Source organism: Heliangelus exortis, chromosome 13, assembly GCF_036169615.1.
Source record: "Heliangelus exortis chromosome 13, bHelExo1.hap1, whole genome shotgun sequence".
NCBI classification, from domain to species: Eukaryota; Metazoa; Chordata; class Aves; order Apodiformes; family Trochilidae; genus Heliangelus; species Heliangelus exortis.
Window position 1 is genome coordinate 13,593,410 of NC_092434.1, and position 23,798 is coordinate 13,617,207.

Sequence of the window (23,798 nt, forward strand, 5' to 3'; positions counted from 1 at the left end):
TCCCAGCTCAGCAGTGATCAGGCCCAAAATCATTCATGGTTTCATTCCAAAGGTATATTCATGGTAATGTAAAAACAGTATCATTAAATACATCATAATGCAGTAATTGCAAAGTCAGGTTTGTGCTTTAATGTGAACACTGACAATTATATTTTTATTTCTTTCTCGAGCAAAAGGATTTGGTGAGTTATAGTATGCTTGAACCTCTCTTTACTTGACATATTTATGATACAGTAGTAATTTTAAGAACTAGATCTTTTTTCCCTACCTAACTGAATAACTCTAGGACAGCTGTACAAATACATAACACAGATGATAATACTTTACTTTAAAAAGTACTATTCATCCTAATACTTAGAACTTACTACAAATGGGAGAGTAAAATGATGAATACCTTAATATTTTCTAAGTCTGAATTTAACTCTCACAATATAACTTGTCCAAATGTGCACATAACTTCTTTTAAAAACATATAACAGACATAAGATTGAGGATCAAACAGATGTAATCCAAGAAGAAAGCAAGCCCCTTAGTTAAGTAGTCTTAAATCCAAATCACTGAGCTATTCAGTGTGTAAAAAGAGCCTGAACAGTATGCAATTTGGGATTGCATAAAGGTGCTGTTAAGACCAAAAGATGGTGTAACGTTTGTGGCATTTATCTTACCAATCATTTTTTAAAGCTATTAACTTTTCAAATATTTATATCTTACACATTTAAAAAAAAACAACTGTGTGCATGGTTAAATGCCATCTGTACTGAAATGTTCAAAACATTTGTTCCTTTTGATAAAAATGCAAATCTGGAGAACTGTTGTATCAACATATAACAGCCAATGTCTGACACGGTGAATTATCACAGCTGGAATTAAATTGTCTCTGAACAGCTGCTGGCAGCAGAGCTTTCATCAATGTTTGATTCAAATGTAGGAAAGAAATTCTACAGAAAGAACCATCATGTTGTCATTACAGATGGGGTTTGTGTTCATTATCACAAATAACACTGGAGCTAGTGCCAAACAATATTGCCTTATCTAAGCAGTCTTGCTGGGTAAAAAGAAATGGTGACCATTGTATAAATGATTCATAAAACACAACTGTTAATTCTAACCTTCATATTTAATGTTACAGCTTTCTGCTTATTTTTTCCAAGACAGCTTTTTAGAAGTGCCCAAGAAAACTTGCAACTGAATCACCTACAACATGTAAAATCAAGGCTGCTCAGTTTTTTAACCTTTCTTCAAGCTGGGAAGATGATTCATGACTCACATCCTGTGTAAGTACATGGGTTTTGTTCTCCATTTTGCTGTGCACCTTACTGGACAGTGCAGCTTGCATTTTCCCTTTGGAATAAGAAATGTTGGGGTTTGGTAATGAGCAAAAGATGCTTCTGCCTGGAGCTGGTGTGGGTATTAGCATGTTGATAGTCTATGAACTGGCTGTGAGGTAGCACCACTGTAACCAACACATGGAGACTGAAGTCACCAGACCACTCTCCTGCTTGATAGGGATCAAAGGCAGGGATCAAATGCATCACCTCCATTACCCAGCCAGCCTCCACCAGCCTTGGTCCCTTGGTTTGTTCTTGACCCTGGTCAGAAGTTTAGTAGAGCACATACACTTCAGGCAACCAAGTTGGTTTGGGTTTTCTAACTCATATAAGTATTAAGAACCCAAATGAAAATGTTTGTATCTAGAACAGAAATTAGCACATTAAGCTAGTAAAGACTATTCCTAAGCTTGCTAAGTGTACACATACTGTGCTCTATTTCTTTTACTCTGTTTATATTATTTTTCATACATTAAGCAGATTTGTTTCTATTGACATTCTATGTAAGTAACAGCCTTATGGACAGCTAAATTGACTAGTAATGGAGAGCTGTCAGGTTATTTTCTTTCTCATTAAAGTCTTTATTTTGTGCTCCATAAAACACACAAATTCAGCACTTCACTCTTCATCCTTTCAAAGTCTGCTAAATTATCACAGCATACAGCAGAATACGAGACAAAAAAGAAAAGCATCTACCTCATTTGCAGCAAGAAATGCATTATTTGCCTCTGCCATGTTCATGTAGTTGTTATTGTTTCCAAACTGAAAGAAAAATAAATATTTGGATTTTAATGCATGTCACAGAAAAACTCGAAAAAACAAAACAACCCAAACAGATAAGATATAATTTTGCAGATGTTCTTTGAAGTCAGAACCAGATTGGATTCAGCACTATTATGAATTGTCTACATCCCCAGCTCTGTACATGACAAGTATCCAAGTGCATTGCTTCAACATTCTTTCTCCACGTAGCAAAGGCACCCCACAGACTGAGAGGTGACTTAGGAAATTAGTTGTGCATAAGAAAGGGGCCATTCTCCAGAAAAGACATTTAAACTCTACTACATCTTTCCTGACAGACATAATATTTCTGCAGATGCTGCTGATCCAGAGGGTTGCTGCAGCCAGAAGTAGATGGTGTATTGCTATTCCAAGCAGACCTGGTTTTAAAGAGATGAAAGTCATTAAAGGGAAGAATGAGAATCTGAAGTGGTGTTCTTAAAATCCCATCCTTTCCACAAAATTAAAAAGCCAAACAATCCCCCTTTGCCTATCATCCTCCATTTGAGCTGAGCTCCCATGCCCCCAGTGAATCCCCCCCAGTAGATTTTGAAAATCATAAAAACTGTGTCACACCAAGACTTTGAGATCCACCCTGGATGGAGTGGGCCATGTGCCCACTTGTTCCCACCGAGACGCAGCTCCTCTCACACACGAGTGATCTGAAAGGATCCTCTAAGATGCCAGAGTCATTTCCTCCAGATTCTCAATATGAAAATATGTTGAAGATAAGTACTTTTTATTTTACACTCTGAACACAGAAAAGCCAGAGATTATCGGCATTTGGTTAATTGCCACTTAGTGTGCCTTATTCCCTCAAAAGGCACTTCCAGAAAGCAGGTAGGCTGGGAACTATTTCTGCATGTGATTCCTGGAGCTGCAGGCAGCTAGAGCCTTTGCTTCAAGGATCAGACAGCACTCATGTCATGCAGCTACCACTAAAACACTAAATCACAGGCTTTCAGTTTCTGTTATCAGGCACAGCTCCCACTGCAAAGGAAGAGCAACAAATGAGAGAGAAGCCCCTGTGCTGGCCCTACAATCCCCTGCCACATCACTGCTGCTAAAGCCACCCTCAGCATTCTGCCCTTAACTCCTATTTTGAAGTCTGGAAAAACAAAACTTTTGAGGAAAATTTTAGTTTATCTTGCCAGATCTTGGTGGATGTGCCCCCAGAACCAGAACAGCAAACACCACCAGCAGCAGCAACAAGTCCATGAGGACGGGTATCCATGTGCTTGCTCCTTCCAAGCAAGAAACTTGTGCTTTCAAGGCAGCTGAACCTGTCCTGAAAGGAAAACCATTTGGCTGCAGCTCAGTTCACTACTGCAGTTCATTGTTCCCCTCTGCTTTCAGTAGGGACTCTTTACTTCCTCCAGCATCCTAAAGTAGTGGAGGGGCCAGAGTGATGCTTTCAAGAAAAGGCTCTTTCCCCAAAAATTCCAAAATCTATTTCTGAAAATAAGACTAAAAGCTAAAGGAGAAAAAGCAACCAAGCAAACAAAAAAAAACCAACAACAACAACAACAACAACAAAAACAAAACAAAACAAAAAAACCCAAAAACAACAACAACAAAAAAAAAAACAAAAAACACCCAAAAAAAAAACCAAAAAAAAAAAAACACCCACCAAACCAATAAACAAAAGCAAGCAAATAAAAAAACCCAAAGAAAACAAACAAAAAAAAAAACGACAGAAGAGAAGGAAACTAAAGTGATAGAGGATGAAAAAATGAAGATGAACACAAAGAACTGGAGCCTTGTGTACCTGGTGAATTGTCTGATTGACAAAAGAGCAAGAAAATCAGAAAACAGTCACAGGGAGGAGGGAATAGGAGATGAGATTCCTCATTCTGAAGTATGAAATTCCATTTGTGTACTTAACAAATTCAATCTTTCAACCTATAACCCATTAAGCAACAGAGGCCTTACCACAATATGTAGGCTGCCTCATAGCTATTAAAACACTGTTATCCCTAGCTATGCAGATACTCCAGTCATGACATTCAGTTTCTAAAAGCCCAGATGTCACCCATTTTTGGAGATTAAAAAATTCAAATAAAATTGCACATTCGAATCACTGTTTTAGCACATGAGGATGTGTGTGTGTGGATTTGTCACACAAAGACACAGTACTTCAGCTGAACAGGGAGTCAACAGGAGAGATTTTCCTCATGTCAGCTAATGGCAAACTAAGTAGGATTTACATGACAAGCTGAAATGGTTCCTAAAGATCTGTTTTTTTCTACAGTAACAAAAAATGAAATCAGGTTTTCAAATTATACCCAAGTGCAAAGGTACAATAGGCAAGTATACCTCCTAAAACTTGATAAATAGGTGGGAAGAAACCCTACCCTGTTTTAATGAGCTTGGCATCCTAGAGGCTCCAGTGCCTAAAAATTGAAATATAGATAAACTTTACCTTGAAGATTGAAATTCTACATTGTTTTTATTTATGTGTATTCCTCACACACAGATACTGTTGTTCTCAGTGCCAGCTGATTTTCTTCCTTTTTCTTAATTAAAAGAGGACAGCGACAACATAATTTTCCATTTTATTCAGACTATGGGGGCAAATGACCTAATGGGGAATGTCAAAACTAAAAGTTACATCTCCTCTAGATGTCATTCTGACTTGGGCTACAATATAAAAGACCCTAGTATGTATGTCTCAGGCACTGATGTCAGACCCTGGCATATTTAGGCTTTTTTTAGCACTGCTCATAACTAATATTTAAAATTATTTTTTGTGTCTATTAGAACTCCATTGAAGGTTCACAACAATTATCAGTGAGCATTTCTAAGATTAAACTTTCTTATTATCTAATAGTACCTATAACAACAAAAGAAAATAAAATGGTTATTATCTTAAGGACCTAAACAATTCAAAAAACAAATTAAGCTTAGAGTGAAATAAGAACTGGGTTAGAAATCCTCTTCTGAACAGTTAGTCTGCGAATGTAATTACTGAAGAAACTACAGCTAATCAGCTGTGAATTGTATCCATTAATTAGTATTTGCCCTGGAGAAATGAGAAAAATCAGTAACAATGTTAACACTGCAATGCACTGATGAGTACTGAAACACAGGGCCCTCAGAATTTAGTCAAGCAGGTGGCTCCAATGGTCCAAGTAATTTAAAAAGCTCTCACCTGAAGTGCAGAGCTGGAATTACAAAGCACTTCTTGCATATCTTTGTATCTATATAAGGCTATAATTAATCGCTTTTAATTTAGAAACACTTTGTGATCTGCTGGGAACAGTTATAAATCATTCTAAATAGAACAAGGGGTTCTTGTCTATTTTAGTAAAATAATTTGGGAAAGATGTTTTTTTGTGAAATGACTCTTGTTGCACTCAGCATCTTCCTCCATTTATTTTCTAAAGCATCTCTTGCTCCTTGTAAACATCTCAGAGCATTCCTCTAGTTGGCAGCAGGCCTTCAGATGAAAGGTGAGATCAAGAAATTTGGTGTGCCTATAGATACTCCTGGGGGCTCCCAAATGTTGGATTTCTCTGGGACAGACAGGCAACAAGATGCAGCACCTAGCCCAGCTATCTTCATGTTTCCTGCTGGCATTGGGCTGTTTTGCCAATCAGCCATAGCAATTAGCAAGGTTTTACATCAACTTTTGCATCTAAAGATCTCAGAACACCATTGTTCTGTGAGTACCAAAGGATAACATCTTCTCCACTTCTTTTGGCAACACACACTATTGCATTATGAACTATTAACTTGTTTGCTTTGGTTTCAGGAGTTCAACAAACTATCTTAAGTCTTGATAAATATATTTGATAAATATATTAAGCACAACTCCCACAGTTTGCTGCCACAGCACACCAAGTTTGTTGGTGTATGCAAAAAACCAAAACCTCTTCTGAACTTGGCATGAATCACAGCTTTCATTCTCCATGCAAACCATTGCATGAAATCTGTAAGAGTTCAGTCCTCTTAAGTTGCAAGGGCACTGGAATTTTGGCTCTACTGAAATCCAGAACAAATGCAAGGACTGTAATCAGCAGCTGCTTTAAGGAAGTCTGATAGGACAAATATCACAGAAAACCTTGGTAGTTCGGGATAAAAATCAGCCATCGAATATCTCCACAAATCCGAATTAAACACAAAAAAACCCAACAAAAAACTCCAGGAAAGCTCAAAAGGCTAAATAGTGGCTACCGTCAGGGCTCTGCTTTTGCAACTGTGATGAAACAAAAGCCACAGTAAGAAACAAAACAAGCAAAAGAGAAGATTACACCACTATGCCATAATATTAAAAAAAAAGCATAAAATGTAAAGCAAATAAGTGATTTGGAATTCAATACAGACACACAGAGTAATATTTTGAACTTAAAGTTAATGGAAACTTTGCTGCTTATTTCAAAGGAAAATTATTATACTTACAACATTCAGTCCAGAGAACTTAATACAATTTTCTACACCACTCAGTTGTGGTGCACCTCTACTCTGAAAACCATTACAACTCACACCCACTATTCACTTCCTAAAAATGAATACAGAAACACATAAGTAGCTTAAAACCAGACAGAGAAACCCACACTTTTATCTGAGCATCTCAATGGAACAAAAAGGAATTTTTAAAATTTCCACTGGTCTGATGCTGAACCACTCACTGCAAAACCTGCTCTAAACTAGTTCTGTCACATGCATACATATTTTAGAGTTACACATCCAACCTCTACCATTTCTGATGCCAATCTATTGCTTATGGAAAATGGCAGCCTCAACTGGTAACATTCCCAGTACTTCTGCAATAAAATTAGGAGCAATATTTTTTTTAAAATATGGCCACTAACAAACTGTCTTTTACAGTGTCAGAATGCTCATAGTTTTTATGTAGAATAACACCTACTTGCACAAATATATATTATGGCAAGAATCTCAGTTCTATCTTTGTATTTGGCAAATTAATTCCTCCGAGGTTACACTATCCTTATGAGTAAAAGGGAAGATAACGATCCCAAAAGATGTAATTACAGACCAAACCTAAATTACTTTGCAGGTCTAAGTACTGTATCTTAATAATTTCACCACAGAACATCTTCACTGCATTTGGGAAGATTTGATTTTGCTGCCTGACCAATAATTACAGCTCTGGCAAATACAATGTCTGATAAGGACATCAATTAAGAATGAGCATTGTGTTATTAAAAAAAAAAAAAAAAAACTTCATCATGTTCACAGCCTGTCTGATTGAATGAAATGCCAAATTAAATTAATAGAGATTGCTAAGTCTAGCTGGCTGGTGGGGAACCATGCAGAAAGTGGGGCAGCATAGACAATAACCTGTCTGTAATTAAAAGATGAGAAGCTGGACTAATGCTACTTCAGCCGGATTACTCCAAACAAAACAATATACACTAAAATTATTCTGGCAAAAGAAGCAGATAGAGTGGGAGGAGGGTTGGGAGAGGGGGCTTTTTCTTTTTTTGAAGTAGTATCAACTATCATCATCTCTGAACAGCAGTGTCCTCATCAGATGTATTAAGTTAAACAGGTTTTTTTTCTCATCGGGAAACAGTTTATTTTGTCAATGAATGTAAAAATAAAGTATGAGAATTCTCCAGTTGGTTCTGATTTAGATGGATATCCAGCTAATCTCTGCAGAAGCTCTACTTCTAAGAAGGGTGTGATCATAGCAGGAGCAGTGTCTTTTCTGGAGGAGCAAGTCCTTCATGACAGCTTCAATCCTTCAGAAGCAGTAGGTGGTATTAATATTATTTTATAATACACAAATACTTTACCTTTGCTACTAGAAACAATGAGGCATATCTTAATAGCTGGCTCGTGGATGCAATCACACCAATGTTGTAAGGGTTTATATCGTTATAATAAAGCACCTTCTAAAACCTGAATTTTAAAACATCGTAAATAAACAAGTAATTTTATCTCAGAATGAATGCAAAATAGTATCCTTGATTTTTACACTATATACCTACCCATGGAAACCTCTGAACTCCTCTGGAGGGGATGCTAACATTTGGGAAGAAACAGCAAGCAATGCCAGATGAAAGAAGTATTTTGTACCACAGAAAAGCTGCAGCTATTGGAGGTTAAGGAAAGAGTGACTGAGGATAAAGGAGATGGAGAGCTGGATCAGACACAGCCAAAAGGCTGTCCAGGTGGGGCAGCCTTTGACCAATGCCAGCCAGCAGATAAAATATTCCAGTTACAGCAAAGACCAAACCTCTGCGTGCATGTGTGTGCAAGGGTTTGGGCACATATGCAGAGGCAATGCTTTTGTCAGCAAAAAAGACCATTTAATAAAGAATTTAATAAAGTACTGGGCCACTAGGTAATATGTTATACTTGAGCCATTTCATTCCACTTTTAACAGCATTTATGATTAGTGACTATTATAGGGTAGTACAATACAAATTAGCTTTCTGAGACTGATTCCAGTATTATTCTTATTTCATGTACATAAGATATTCTGAAAACAGGTTCATTCCTTGCCAGATTCTGCCCACAGATTTTCTAGGAAACGCCTTCATACACATGTGAAAATCTGCCCAGGGAAGTGTTAGACAGAGATTTGGCCAGTTAACCAGTTAGCTTGGTGACTTGGCCACCAGAAATTCCTACATGACAATTATTTCTCCCCGTTTCTTCCACATCAGAATTCTTTAACACACAATGTATGGGGATCCTGCAATAGTCAGGGGAAATGGAGCCCCCACTGAAAACAAAAGGAGTTCTTACAGGGGATTTCAAACCAGAAAACAACTTGCTTAAGAACACAGCTCTGATGAGCAATTAGCCACCAACAGACAGAAGCACAAAATGTTAAAAGAAATGTTTCTAAGGTTTTGTGACTGGTTTTGCAGTCATATTCTTAGTGCTGAATTCTAGGCAAATGGACAATCCTATCAGTGATTCATCAGTTACTGAATCTGTAAATAAGTATCTCTACAATCATATATTTGACAGTCTTTTGACATTTAAAATCTTAAGTCTCCAATTTAAAGGATCGGTCAGATTCCAATATTTGGGTGTTAAACATCTGCCACACACAATATTTGTTACACATATGTTTATATACATGTATTTATGCATGTATATACAAATACTCTCTACTCTTTGCTTAGAGCCAAAATACCTCAGTGGGACAAAGCACTTGAGCAAGATCCTAAAGAAAAATAGACATATTTTATTCATATGTTGTTAAATCTCCATCAGACACACTGGTTGCAGACAGTACAGATTTAAAAGTTTTAGGAAAGCAATTAGAATGAAAATATTTGAAGTTACTTGAAAAGCTTTCAGCCAGCAAATAAAAACTTCGACAATAACAATAAAAAGCACTGACTTAATCTCTCTAATTCCTGCCAAACTCTTTAATAGGAACTCCTTCAGTGAATCCCATGGCCAAAAGCAGTAACTGAATGATATTTTGCCAAGTGTGATATTGTGTGAGCCTCAGGAACAGGAACGAAAGGAATATTTAATGGTCTCATGTAAGACATTTTCAGATCTCTTAAGAAGGACGTGGTCTATAAAAATTTTTACATGCAAGAAGTAACTTGGTATGGATATGCACTATATTATTATTATGTTGACTGACAGTCAAGGCAATTCAATATGCACCTGATTTTTAATGCTACTTATTCCATCTTTAAATGCATAAGTATTAAAAGGTGATCCAAAGTGCAGTCTTGGTCCTAATATTTATACAAGATTAAGGTGTTATAAAAGTAGTCTGAATCTTGAAAGTTCTCTCAAAGACAAACACACTGAATATTTTACTGTCACATGTTCAAAGAGTTTCAATTTACCATTCTGGCTCTTTACAGACAGGAATGGATCTCCCATTCTGCCTTCCAAAGTGGTAACGTAGCAACTCAGACACGGCCTCTGGGTATATCTCTGCATCCATCCACAAATACCAAGACTACTCTTCCTCTTTACAAGGCTAATCCAGGTATCAAACATAGATCAACCCATTAAATTTCATGTTAAAAAGACTCCACAAGATCTACAGATGTTACTTCAAAGAGTTCATCACACCCTGTTGCTGCCTGAAGATTAAAATACAGCAAGAGCAAATGTTAAGACAAGCACTTCCAGTAACAGAGCCAAGGAGAGGCCACTGTAGTTTAAGTATTTGTTTAAAAATACATGAATATTTAAAGAGCATGATTTCTTGCTTTGCTTTCTAGCCTACAGATGTTTGTGGTGATGAACTAGGAAATTATTTTCAAGATCATTCTCATGAGCATGTACCTGTTGCTGGAGTAAATTAGATTAGACAGAAATGTCTTGGAAGGAATATAATGCTAAAATTCAAGAACAACTTACTTATATGGATAGGTATCCTGTTATATATATTTTTTTTCTACAACTTTGTAGCAGTTCAGGTACACATGAGAAAGGTCTTCTCAAATATGCAGTTTCACAGCACCCATTCGATGTATGTACTTTAGAAATTCAATTTCCCTTAGCAGCTCAAATGACACGTAAGATCTTATTTTTGATGGCACCAGATGACAGATGATGGTTAAACTGTGGTTTTTTCCACAACTGTTTTAAAGAACTGAAGTGAGGGTAAAGCACAATATTCCCTTTCAATGACCCTGCAAGAGGGTGGAAATCTTACTGCTCTCCATGACATTTACCAAATGGAAGATCAACAGAATGGCCTCAACATATCCATGTAGTACTGCAAAAACCTTGCAAGAAGGACCCAAACCAAATGTGCAGACCTGCCTCTGAGGCTGCCCCTCCAATCCACTTCCCACACCCCTCTGTGTTGCAACAGAAACCTGAAAAGCCAGAGAGGTCCTGAGAGAGAGAGCAGCACTGGGCCATGCCCCTTCCTGCCCCAATACACCAAGGTCAGTATTAATATAGAAGTATTAATAGCCCTTCATCATCTCCCCCTCAGCAGAACCGTAAGACAACTCTACACCTGTCTCTGAATATCCTTTGCCTCCCAACAGCTTATTTTACTCTGCTGCAAGGGACATTTTATAGCTTTTTTCTTTTTTCAGGGGAAAATACATAAATACAAAACTGTTTCCATAATAGGAACATTCGTTTTTCACTTTCCTCTTCAAGGCATTAAGTTGATACAACAAGGTGTTAATCATGTCGACACACCCCCTTTATTTTATATAAACTGTTTAGGGATTGAATCCAAGTATTTCTTAACATAATGACAGAATATTATTCTTTGAATCCCAAGAAATAGTTTTATACTGCTATATTCAAGATTACTGTAACATTTTCTCACACAATTTTAAAGTGATGTGATTATACTGCAATTGGGCTGTAAGGAGCTTTTCTTAGAATCTTATATCAAATTTCACTCACTCGAGCAAAAATTGTAAATTCCATTCTAGACAGATTCAGCTCTACTACAGTAGCAAATTATATCAAGTTTCAAATATAAAATTGATAGAGAAAGGTTGAAGCAGATGTAGACATTTTATAATAATAATAATGGAGGATTAGTCAAGACACTTTCAGGCTAAAATCAGCAGATGCATAAAAACTTAAATATCTTAACTCTCAGTCATGTTGATACCATGGGTTCCTGTTATTTCTTCTGAAATTAAATACTTTCCACTTTAGAAATACTAATCATATAGATCACATAGGAATACTAACGCTACCCTCAGCCAAAGCTGAAAGCTGCAGCACCCAATAAGCAATGGCTTCACATGTGGGGAGAACAGGAACACACAAATAAAGCTCAGGGATTTCACACACTGACCTTGTAAGAAGAGGGATTGTGTAAGAAAATGTCTGACAGGCATAAGATTTGGGAATTTTCCACAGGTGAAGATATTTGCCAGCAATTATGTGTGTCAATACAATGTAGATTATAGATGCATCTTGGAAAGAGGCACGTAGCACATTGCTTCCTCTTATTTTTTTTATCTCACCAACCTTAAACCTGGAGGATTTCTTTACTACTTCTGCTTGGGGCTGGTTTACAAATCCCACAGTAGGGAGGCCCCCAGAGAGTCTTCAGCAACAACTAACTTTATTTAAACATCTAAGATTGAATTGGATGCAATGCTCCACAATAACAGTATAGAAGAATTAAATTTAAGAGTGGAATAATCCCTCATGCTACCTTGTATTCCTAATTTATGCCACTGAGACTAATCAGGCTTAATTTATCTATCTTTAGCATCCCGCTGTTTCATTCCAACCTAAAGGCAACATTTTGGGCAGCAGAAACTTGATTTTGTAGGTGACTAACCTACTTTAATTGCATTTACATCCATTATTACAGTCTAGCATTTTCTTCACTTAATTGGGTCACTGTATTTCTTCTTGTAAGTGGGCACAGAAATTACTTCTGATATTGATTGCAGCCCCTGAGGTTCTGCTGAGAGTTGAGGACACATAAAGGGTACATGGCAGATTCCATTTATGATGATTGAAATGAATAAAGTTTCACTCAAAACCTTCATTCCCAGTAATCAAAAAAAAAAAAAAAAAAAAAAGTGAAAATGCAACCAGACCAATAGCCTCACACACAAAGGGTTTTGGAAAAATCTAGCACTGTATGAAAGCCAGGACTCTCAAGTCTCCAGGTGATCCTCACCACTGATGTTTGAAAATACCAACAACTAATTTACATTAGAATTAAGTGCATATTAAAAAGTCCACCAGGAATCTCAGTAATATTATTTCTCCTCATAATTTTCACATGCCACAGAAAAATACAATGTTTTTTAATATAAGACTAAAAATGGTAATAAAATATCCCTTGAATAGTCAAGTACTACCCTTTCCATCTTGATGCAAGCAAGCCTCAGCTTTGCTGCATGCAAATTCTTGAGTTTCTTGTCTTGAAATGTAAGAGACATCAGATCTTAGAGGCATTTCTGCTGCCAAGCTGTTCCACAGCTCACAACTCATGCTCTGAAAATACACTCCTAATCTGTGGACTGAGACAATACAGTATTTTATGCTATTCACTCCGAAGATATGCAAGAAGTTGAATACTTTTTCTGTTGAATTTGAAATAATCAGATTTAGCTTCATTATGAATTCAAACTAGAAGTATGAATTAGCTGTAAACTTACCATGAACTTTGTCTGAATGTTCAGAAAGTATGCAAGATATTCCTAGAAATACCTGTTAATTACAAACCAGGTTAATAATTGGAGGTCAAATGGGAAAAGCCACAAGCAGCACTCTTACATTTTCCTCATCAACCAATGACACAATGGTGATCCGAGCTCTACAGAAACATTTCTTTGGGTGACTCTGAGACCATTTTTGATACAGAAACCATTCTAATGGAACCAAGTAATACTTTGTACAATAATCACATGCTTTTGGCAGGCAGATGCCTCCAACAAACAGCTGCAAATGACTGGGAGCTTTCTCATTTTTATTTTATATCTTGAGCTTTATCATTTCATCCTGCTTTTGCAATAGAAAATTTCCCAGAGATCACAAATCCTTGAGTAGTAGAAGTAATTATTTTTGGAATTTTGTAATTTTTTTTTTTGTAATTATTACAAAAGTGAAAGATATTTACTTTGTAAATCAAAGCGAAGTTGCTCAGTGGTATTTTCCACAGTTGTTAAGAACAACATACAAAATGCAATGTGAGAGAACCGAGTTGTCAAATATGCTACACATAGACTGGTTTTGAGAGGAATAAAATGATTTACAAGGGCTATAAAATGATGCACAAGTGCAGAGTACCATGAGGCAGAGAAAGGGTGGAAGAAAGGCCTGTAGATGGTGATATCAGAGCAGGATAATATAAATTAACTTTTTTGATAGATAAGGAAAAGATAAACTGAAAATGGGTAAGAGAAAATGGATGAAAATTGACTTTGAGAAAAGATTAACACATAGCAAAGGAGAGACAATCCAAATTAAAAGAAAAAAGATTTAAAAGTTTGTGATATCTTGTAAAACAGCATTTGGGCAGCATCTAGAATCAACTCAGCATGTATTTACATACACTTTCATGTAAATGTAATTATTTCATATTTTGAAAAAATGGAAAGCTTCTAATGGTGGATATGAAATTTAAATTAATCTCATAATTCCAGACCACTAACAGCTGTAGAGCAAAAGGCCTTTTTACTTTGTGTCCCATACAATCTTATGGTTTTTGACTTCCCAACAGCACAGAGCAGTTGTCACATCCCAGCTTACATCCACCCATGAGAAACTCAGGGTAAGATGCCACGATGGGCTGTCACACATCTCTGTGTGGGACTTCTCGCCACCACCAACAAGAGATTTCAAGTGACACAGGAATTTTCTCCATTGCTTTGAGCTCCCATTCATCCAACTGTATATACAAACCAGGAGTTTTAAGAAACACTCCCATTTATATAGAGAGAGCAACCCCCACTCCATCTCCATAAAATCAGTATGCCTAATACAATCAAGAAGCAAAATACACAATAATGTGTGTAAGGGTCACACAAGAAAAACCTACATCTGCAGTGGTACTTACCAGGGAGAAAAACAGTGAAAGGTTATTTGCCAACATAAATCAGTCTGTAGCATTTTAATCAGATGATAGTGATGGTTGTGTGCTATATGCCAGTAACTGGAGTATTATCTGTAGCTAAACTAGCTACTATAAAAAAAAATAGGGCTATCAATTTTCATGTCAACATATAAATGTATCATCTTCTGAGACACAAAAAAAGTTTCTGCCGTGTTGGAATACTTAATCAAGCATTTGTGAAAAGGGGATAAGGAGTGAGGGTGCATGCATTGCTTACATTTCTAACAGAGATGCATGCATTAAATGCTTCATAGAGAGAACACTTAACTGAAAGAATACCCAATCTGTAAATATAGCAAGTCTCTATAAGCCCATCACCACTCTCAAATGCAAATTATCTTTCTACTGTGTTAATATCTCCTTTGTTTTGCTCTGTAAACATAAAACAGGGGAAAGTCAGACTCCTTTCCAATTTCTTCATGCCCTCAGAAGCACAACCCATGTGCTGGCTCAATAACTTTTAGAGATAGAGAATGGTGTTCAGCCGGTGAATATCACAGTGCTTCAATCTCACTAGCAGATTTTTTTTATTATCAGAATCTAAAACTGTCAATTTCACACTCTCCTCACACCAGAAGTTCCCAGGTCATCCAAACAGTCATCAGCATTTAAAATTATCATAAAGAACAATGAAGGAGATTTACAGCATCTCTAACTTGCATAAGATTGTAATATGCAGGATTCAGTTTCAGCGATCAGCAGCAGTGGGAATCAAACTCAAGGACATTCCAGTGACTCAAAGTCATGATGTCAGCACTGCAACATGCAGCCACATCATCCTGTCACCTAAAGTTCCAGAGAAGATTTCATCGTGCATCATCATGCAAACCTTCACCCACTTGATCAGTTGTTTATTCAATCTATAATTCAGTATCTCTCCAGCTTATGCTGATAGAACTGGTTTTGAAGTCACACTGCAAAAAAATGAAACACTGAGCTCATTAGGAATCGGGACATAAATCACATTCTGTGAAGTTTCTTTTTCATCTAGAGCAGGAATGAAGAATGAAGGAAGTACTCAAGCCAGCTATAATGAAAAACCTGGCACATTATGAGCCCACACATTTCTTTACCAACAGAAATCATCCCATTTTCAACAATCACCTTGCCTGGCTACAGGTGCCTTCTTTGAACAAGTCAGCTCATAAACAAAAGCCAAGTTACTAGAAAACTGACCTGAGAGAGACACACTAGACATACACAAATTTGATTTACTCATTGAAGTGCATCAGATATTCTGTACAAAATTCACTCCTCACTAAGGAATAAAATGAACATGACCTAATGGAAGCAGTGATGATTAAGATTTACATAACCAGTAGATAAATTATGCTTTGCTGTTTTGCGCTACTGAGAGGCTTACGGGACAGAAGCAGGATTAGTTCAGGACATGGGTTATTATGCATGTAAGAGTTAAAGCTTAAGAAAAGAGAGCTGGCTTATATCAAGTTGACATGTCAGATAAGAGACTGCAATATAACAGGTTATAGTTGCAAAAATAATTTTGATTGGCATATCACTTACACTAACTACTGCTTGGAACCCACCCAGAATACGCAGCGTACTATAAACTGTTAGGAAATATATCTGTGTATTGTTCAATATTTACAGTGTGCTTTATTTTGTAAATATAAGACCTGGCAGAAATATGTAGAAGATTACAAATAGTTCTGTTTTAAAACAATCCCCTTTTCCTTATAAAAACAAGTATTTCACTTAGAGCAGTTTATAATTTTGTTCAAAAACGTTCACAGTGAAGCTAAATAAACTTTCAATAGGAAAGATTTGATTGCTTTGTTCAGCTGCTCAAACAGATTTCTATCTCTACTTATCTGCATATTTCTGAATATTCCCTTTCAGGCCCACACCGTTTTTGTCAGCAAAATCAATTTTCTGTTGGACAAAAAGTGAGATTTGGTCTAATGATTTTAAACATTTAAATAAACATGAATCAAATGGTGTAAAGAGCTCTCCTTTTACAAAAAGATCCTCGCTGTTTGGAAAGAAAAGAATTCTTTGCAGTCACAAACATCAGTTGACAGGGACAGATTTTAACATGAAGAGAGAAAAAATGTACAAGGGCAAAACAAAAAGACCTGCTACCTAATGATGTAGCTACGACACAGACTGATGCTAAATTTAATTTTTAAGGAACACCGTGTACACATGTCTAAGCAACATTAAACTAGAAAACCTTTATTATTGATTTTCCAAAGCTCGGACAATATTCATATTTATGAAATTGTTTCCTCTACACCTGAAGAGAAGGATTGTTCTAGAATCCAACAATTCTGCAGAATGCTCAGCAAACACCAACCAAATGCAATTTTTCCTAGCTCTGTTCAGCTCTGCTAATAGTTATTGTTTGCACAACTGTAACTAAGTACATCACCAACTAGTTGTTCAATCTATATAAATTTAAGAAACACACATTGCCAAGGAGTGACTCATATATCAGTCTATTATATGCTACAGAGCTGACTGTATTAAACAAATCACTTTCCCTACAGCTGAAGAATAGAAGCTATATACAGAGCAGAGGTTATTGTCTAATTTAAATCTTGGCTCCCTTCCCAGAGCTGTACAAGATTCCAATTTGTGGAAATGTTACTCTCTGCTACTGCCAGAGAGGCTACAGAAAATGGTATTGGGTGCCTTCCAGAAATATGTCTGCAAAATGCCAATCAACAAGTCACTAAAGATTAACAGTATGACTGTACCAAATTAATTTAAATTATAGAAACATATGGCTAGGATGTTTGCACTGCACTTAACACAACACCTGCTTCACAAACAGCTAAGTTTCCTTCCACAGTATAAAATAATATATGTCAAACACCTTGAACCCGGTTCCTGGAAGTGGAAAAAATCATTTAATAAACAGTAACCAGAGGTTACCACTATTAGCTACAAACCACCATTTTGAAATGGTTAGATCCCTTATTTATTTCAGATTTCTCATCAACTCAGATTAAGTGCTCTTTTCCCATCATAAAGTAATTAGTAATGACAGACATGAGGAATAATACATGACAAACACCTTTATATTCCATTTTTGAAATCCAAAACTTCAATTTCATTTTGCTCAAATACTTCCAGTCTTACAACAGTCCCTCAAATACAGTGTTACTGTGTCTTTTATATATACATATCTATATAAAGCTGTTATTCTTACGCAAAAAACACTCTGAAAAGGCACTCCAAGCTCATGAAAAGTTAAAAGATTAACAATCACACACCGAGAGCCAAATATTTCATATTTCCTTGATGTGCTTTTTCCATTATTTTATAAAACTTCTTAATATTTACGATCATGTCATCTAATAAAAAAAATTAAAATTCAGAGACAGTCTTAGAAATATTTACACATTTCTATATGCCATATTTCAGCTGAAGAGGAAGGGAGCTGTTTTATGTTTCTCTCCACTGCTTTTCTATTATTGCCTAGCTAATGGAAATACATCAAACAAATGTTCTACAAGAGCAATAAATATTAAAGTTGACCTATCCATCTGGAAGAAATGAGAACAATACTGCTCACTTTTAGCCCAAATATGACACTGATAAATGAAGCTGTGAGATTCCATCACACTTTCAGCAACCTGGGCTAAGCGCCCACCACGTGATCCTTGTACCAGAAATTTTCTCCATTCATCTTCATTAGGCAGTCACTTGACCTGCCTCCTAACATCCCTGTCAAATCTGAACCTTCAGGGGGCTTGGTGTACTTTCTAACAATGCACTCTAAAAGCTCTATTCCCTTTTGGAAAAAAGCTCAGGTGAACATGAAAGAATATATGAGCTATTTCTTCTGGAGAGAGAACCCTCAGATAGATGCTTCTGATGATTAACAAAGGAGATGGCAGCACCATACATACATGTGACACTAAGCCAGCACAAGTGTTCTGACAGTCCAGAACCAACAACACAGCCTGACAGAAAGCACAAGAGAGCAAAGCAAGCGCCTTTTGGGCCATCAAAAGACAATTATGCAGCCAAATAAGATTTAGGTAGCCTCTTGCTGCAAACAAAATACCCCTGTTTCCTCCCTCAGTCACTGCTTGAAGCAGTGGAAGAAGCAGCCACAACATCCCGAATGCAGTAAGAGTGCTTCATCCCATTAGCAGTTTTACATTTTACATTACATCCTCCTTAGTTTCTTTTTTTCTTAGTTTCAAGCTATCCTTTCTTTTTCGACAGGATAATAATAACAGCTCTGGTTTGATTATTCTTTAATAGTGACAATGAATACCAATTCAATACGAATTTGCCACTATAATAAAAAGCTCCTAAGCACATTTTTAGAGACCTCCTAGAAAGACTGTTTATAACTTCATGATCATTTAGGGAAATCAGAAAGGTTAAAGGCACCAAGAGGTGTTAAGCTTTTGACATTAAAACTATCTCAGTCATTCATGGAACTGCAATACCTTCATCAGGATAGATGTGCAATGTTTTATCTGAGAAACATCTGATGTATTGACTCTGTTTTCCTATTTATTGCACATAAGTAGCTTATCTTTCCTATTTCAAACAAGTCTTTAGAATTTTAGAAATTGTAGAACGTCATGGTAATGTAGTGATTAAAATACAGCCACATAGATTTCTTTTAAGCACTAAGTTCTTCAACCCTTTTTCATGTTGATCAGGTCTTACAAGAGTGGTTCCATGCAGATGTTAAGCACAGCAGGGACTTAGTCACCCAGGAAAACATTGCTGAATGCAAGCAAAGGCTGCAGAATCAAACAGAAAATACGAACGTATGACGCAGAGCTAAGACGGATTTCACTCTGATCACTAGAAAATGGCCAGACTTGTTTTATAAAAATCAAATACAGTCCTGTCATGAAAAGATACTTCAGTCATGCTAAGTTGGATTTATAGCACTAAAATTTGTACTTTTCTTTTCAAAAGTATTCAAACTATATCTGACTTAAGGGAAAACACAGAGCATCTTCTTTTGTTATTTTACAGGGTTCTACAAGTATGAGGAATTATGCTGAAGTACTGAAAACATTTCCAAAAGTGCAAACATGAAAAATTATTAAATGATGTGCAATTTAAAGTCAAGACCTGGCATAGCTGTATGTAGGAAAAGTACATTTATTTTTTCACTGCAGAATGCATTACTGTTAGGAAATAAGTAATCACTGACATTGCTGCACTTCCCTGCACAACATAAGGAATGTTTGTCTACGAGCTGGAATGCTGATCTGAGCTTCTTTTTAACCAGAAATGTGTTCTCACATTAGCATTAGAGCAATCAAAACAATCCCTGGCAAAATATATATCAGGCTTGTATAAGGCAACAGCCAATTCACCAGAAAGCAGTTGGTGGCATTAGGTTTCAGCTGAACCAGCCCAGTATTAGGCTGTATCAGGATTATCTGCATTGCTATCTGTGACTGCAAATGCCTTTACCAACACACACTGAGAACCTCTTTTAGAAGGAAAAAAATAGTTTCTCTCTTACTTCTTTGTCTGAGATGCTTAAAAATTCAGGCCCACTGCAAGGATTCCAAGTTCAAAGTCTGCCATGTTTCCTTCTCAGCCAACCTGGGCTTTGGCCAAACAGATCCAGGGTGATCCAAGATAGCCAGCATGGCTTTGGTGAGGGCAAATCCTGCCTGATGAAACACCAGGCTTTCTATGACAGGGTAACTACATCAGTGGACAAGCAGTGACCACTGGATGCTATCTACCTGGACTTCTGCAAGGCCTTTGACATGGTTCCCCCCAGCATCCTACTCACCAGGTTGGAGAGACGCAGATTTGGTGGGTGGAGTTTTCTCAAACAGGATAAGGAACTGGCTGGATGCTCACATCCAGAGGGTGGCAGTCAATGGCTCAAAGTCCAGATGGGGACCAGTGGTGTCCCACAGGGGTACTGTTTAATATTCTTATCAGTGATACAGACAGAGGGATGGAGTGCACCATCTGCAAGTTTGCAGATGACACCAAGCTGAGTGGTGCTGCTGATAAGCCAGAGGGACAAGATGTCATCCAAAAGGACCTGGACAAACTGGAGACGTGGGGCCAGGTGAACCTCCTGCCCCTGGGTTGGTACCACCTGCACTATCAGTACAGGCTGGGGCATGAGGTGTTAGAAAGCAGTCCTGCAGAAAAGAATTTGGGGGTGCTGGTGGATGAAAAGCTGGACATAAGCCAACAGTGCAGGCTTGCAGCCCGGAAGGCCAAAGGCATCCTGGGCTGCACTAAAAGAAATGTGGGCAACAGATCCAGAGCTAATGGGGGAAAAAAAAAAAGTCAAGCAAACAGATATTTCAAGAAGAGGAGTCAAATGAGAAACAAAGCAGATTTTTATCTCACTATCTGGTATATGCTGTGGAAGGCTTAATCAAAATGATGACGATGTGTTATGATAATGTCAGCTTTACCATCACTTTCATGCCAGAATTATTCTATGCCTCTTGACAATGAAGTGGCTCTTTAGTTCTTCAAGACTGAGTTACACTGGAGCAACCTGCAAAGGTACTTCTAAATATCTTCAGGAAAAAAAAGAAGCTAAAGTATTCTATATTGCTTGAATTAGGCTATGCATGCATTAGTACAATAATCAGGTTGGAAGTAGCATTTATCTGAGTAGAAACTTCAGCAAGTGGGTGTAGCTTGACAGCAGGCAGCTTATCTTAAAATTCATTAACTTTTCTTCCGCTTTACTTTCTTAACTTTATTCAGAATGCCCTTTCCCAGTTCAGCCATGAACTCAATCATTTCTAGTGCAGCATTGTTTGTGTCGAGTCTTTGCAGCAGGGTTATCACTCCAGGTTAATGGATTTGTGTTCAGAGAAGCCATGATTAGGATAGGTGTACCAATAGTGACCTGTCTCCTGCATTATACAGTGAAAAACATATCTAGCAGCATGATTGTTATCAGCTGTCAAAAGAGATACCCAGAGCTGTGTGTGCAGACAGCACTAAACTCAGATGGGTTTATTACTCTTTACAGGTTCTGTGCAGTGGTTAAATTTGACATGTACAAATTGCTGAAGTGAAGTTTTGCAAAATTACAGCATCTATCAATACTAATGGCTTAGTTTAGAAAATAATGTGCACAGCATGAATATGTATTTAAAATATTCATGGCACTTTAATGGACATTTTCCTTAGCAGAGGTTATAACAATGGCAAATATCTGAAATTTTACATGAGGTTTAAGGTTATTACAATAATCCCACAAAATTCAGAGACACATTCTTACTGTTGAAGAATACATTAAAAATTAAGACCCCCCTGATTCACCTATTTCATTAAAAAATCAAAACAAATAAAGGAATAAATCTTCATGAAGGATTGCAAAGTTATCTTGTTCCTCCTGTAAAAGTTTTTAAAATCGTTCAGTATAAGGTAGAAGGAAACTTAAGCGGCCATTGCTTTTCTCCTTTTTCATTATGATACACAAACTGACATTGAAGAGAAAAACCACAGAAAATTCACCTATATTTTAAGTGAGATTTATAGAGATGTACAGAGCTGTTTGCTATACTAACAGGGTATCAGAAACAGCAATTAGGAGAGCACTTAATAGTAATGATAGCATTGGAAAAGAATGAAGAGTACATCCAAGGTAGAAGGCCACCTCTTCACCTAGTGAACAGTAACACTTGCTGTCAGAACAAACCACACATACAAGCCAGGCTTGGATTTTATGTATGTAAACTATTATGTAGCACACTTACAGGCCTCCCTTCTTCAAAATTGGTCTCTTAGGCATTGATTCTTTTAGCAAATACAGAGACACTGTCTTGTGATACTGAACCTCTTCAGTTATTAAATGTGAAACAATAAAAAAAGCTTGAAGGAAAGACTTCAGTGCACAGGTTCAAAATTTCATCACTTCCTAGCATCTTGCTTAGAAACTCATTGGCTTGTATGAGAGTTTTTCCTAGCACGTTTCTAGATCCTGCAGAGCAAAGAACTCTTCCCGATTTCTGTTCAGGATGCTTGGAATAACTTGGGCTATGGGGAAGAGTGACTTCAAATGGTCTGCAGCAGTCACATCCACAGGTCTGGCTTAGAGAAGCCCAGATTTTGACAACTGTTTGAGCACTGTTTCAGCTACTTGCAGATGGCATCACTGCTCTCCCCAGGAGCAGCAATGACCATATAATCCACAAGCACAGATTTTGGGGTCTACACAGCCAAGTTCCAAATGTGGTACTTGAAAATTCCAGTTCTTCTTGGGTTTATTCCAAATAATCAGCCCTGAATCATCAAATCAGTTAGCTATGCCAACTGTTTGTTACACTTAAACAGAAGTTAAAAAAATACCCACACTGTTCTCCTTTGGAGAAGTAATATATTTACTTCTGTTATATATTGTCCTCAGGATATAATTCCATTGATTATCTCTCCCTCATTTATTGTAGTAGCCCAATCTGCCTCAGTTCTTGTTACAGCTTGTTTAAACTATTTTCAGATAGATTTTTTTTTCTACCTTACACATATTACCCTGGCTATAATACTTCTGACATAACACAGAGCTCTAGGAATTGCTGACGATAATTTCCAGGACAATGCCACTGACACTGGTTTCCATACAACTGGTAATACCACTTCTCTCTGGAGGCAACTAATCAAAAGGTGATAGAAAACATCCTTTGTCCCTTGAATAGACTGTTAATATGGAATTTAACTGCTGTCTCCACAAAGCTTTGAACGGAAACAGCTGTTTCTGAGTTGCCAGGACAATAATTCCTTCAAGTGCCATCTTCCAGATTTTCTGATATTAACATTTCTTACAATGAAATAACCATCTCTGGGATAACAATGACAAGTCCAAAATAAAAACATCTGTGAAATACTGAAAGATTGTAGATAGATGTCCTAACTTTGATAAACTGTCCTAAAGGCTGTATTTTCAAACCCTGAAAGTTGTGACACCACTGAACAATGTACTAAACCATCACTTGCTCCATGTGATAGGACAGTTCAGCCCATTCCACTCACACAAGCACTTTCAGAATTCTGTTCCTCATTTCTGCAGCAAAGAAGGGATGTGCTGTCTACAGAAGAGCATCTTCTTACATGGAAACACACTCTTGTTAAAACAGTAAATCAGGAGTAAGGGAGAATCCTGGCATTCACTGAACTGAAGCACCATCCACACCAAGTTTTTGTCACCCAGACAGTTACTGGCTGAAAGGCCCTGA

The 23,798-nt window shown here is 37.2% G+C and overlaps 1 protein-coding gene across 2 annotated transcripts in view; it reads right to left on the reverse strand.

The window, feature by feature from the left end:
* TOX3 (TOX high mobility group box family member 3) overlaps positions 1-23,798 on the reverse strand; it is a 72,768-nt gene that overhangs the window by 23,079 nt on the left and 25,891 nt on the right. For both annotated transcript variants that reach the window (XM_071756904.1, XM_071756903.1), the window contains exon 2: positions 2,025-2,090. In XM_071756904.1, the coding sequence (XP_071613005.1) occupies positions 2,025-2,090 (66 nt within the window). The remainder of the gene's footprint in view (positions 1-2,024; positions 2,091-23,798) is intronic.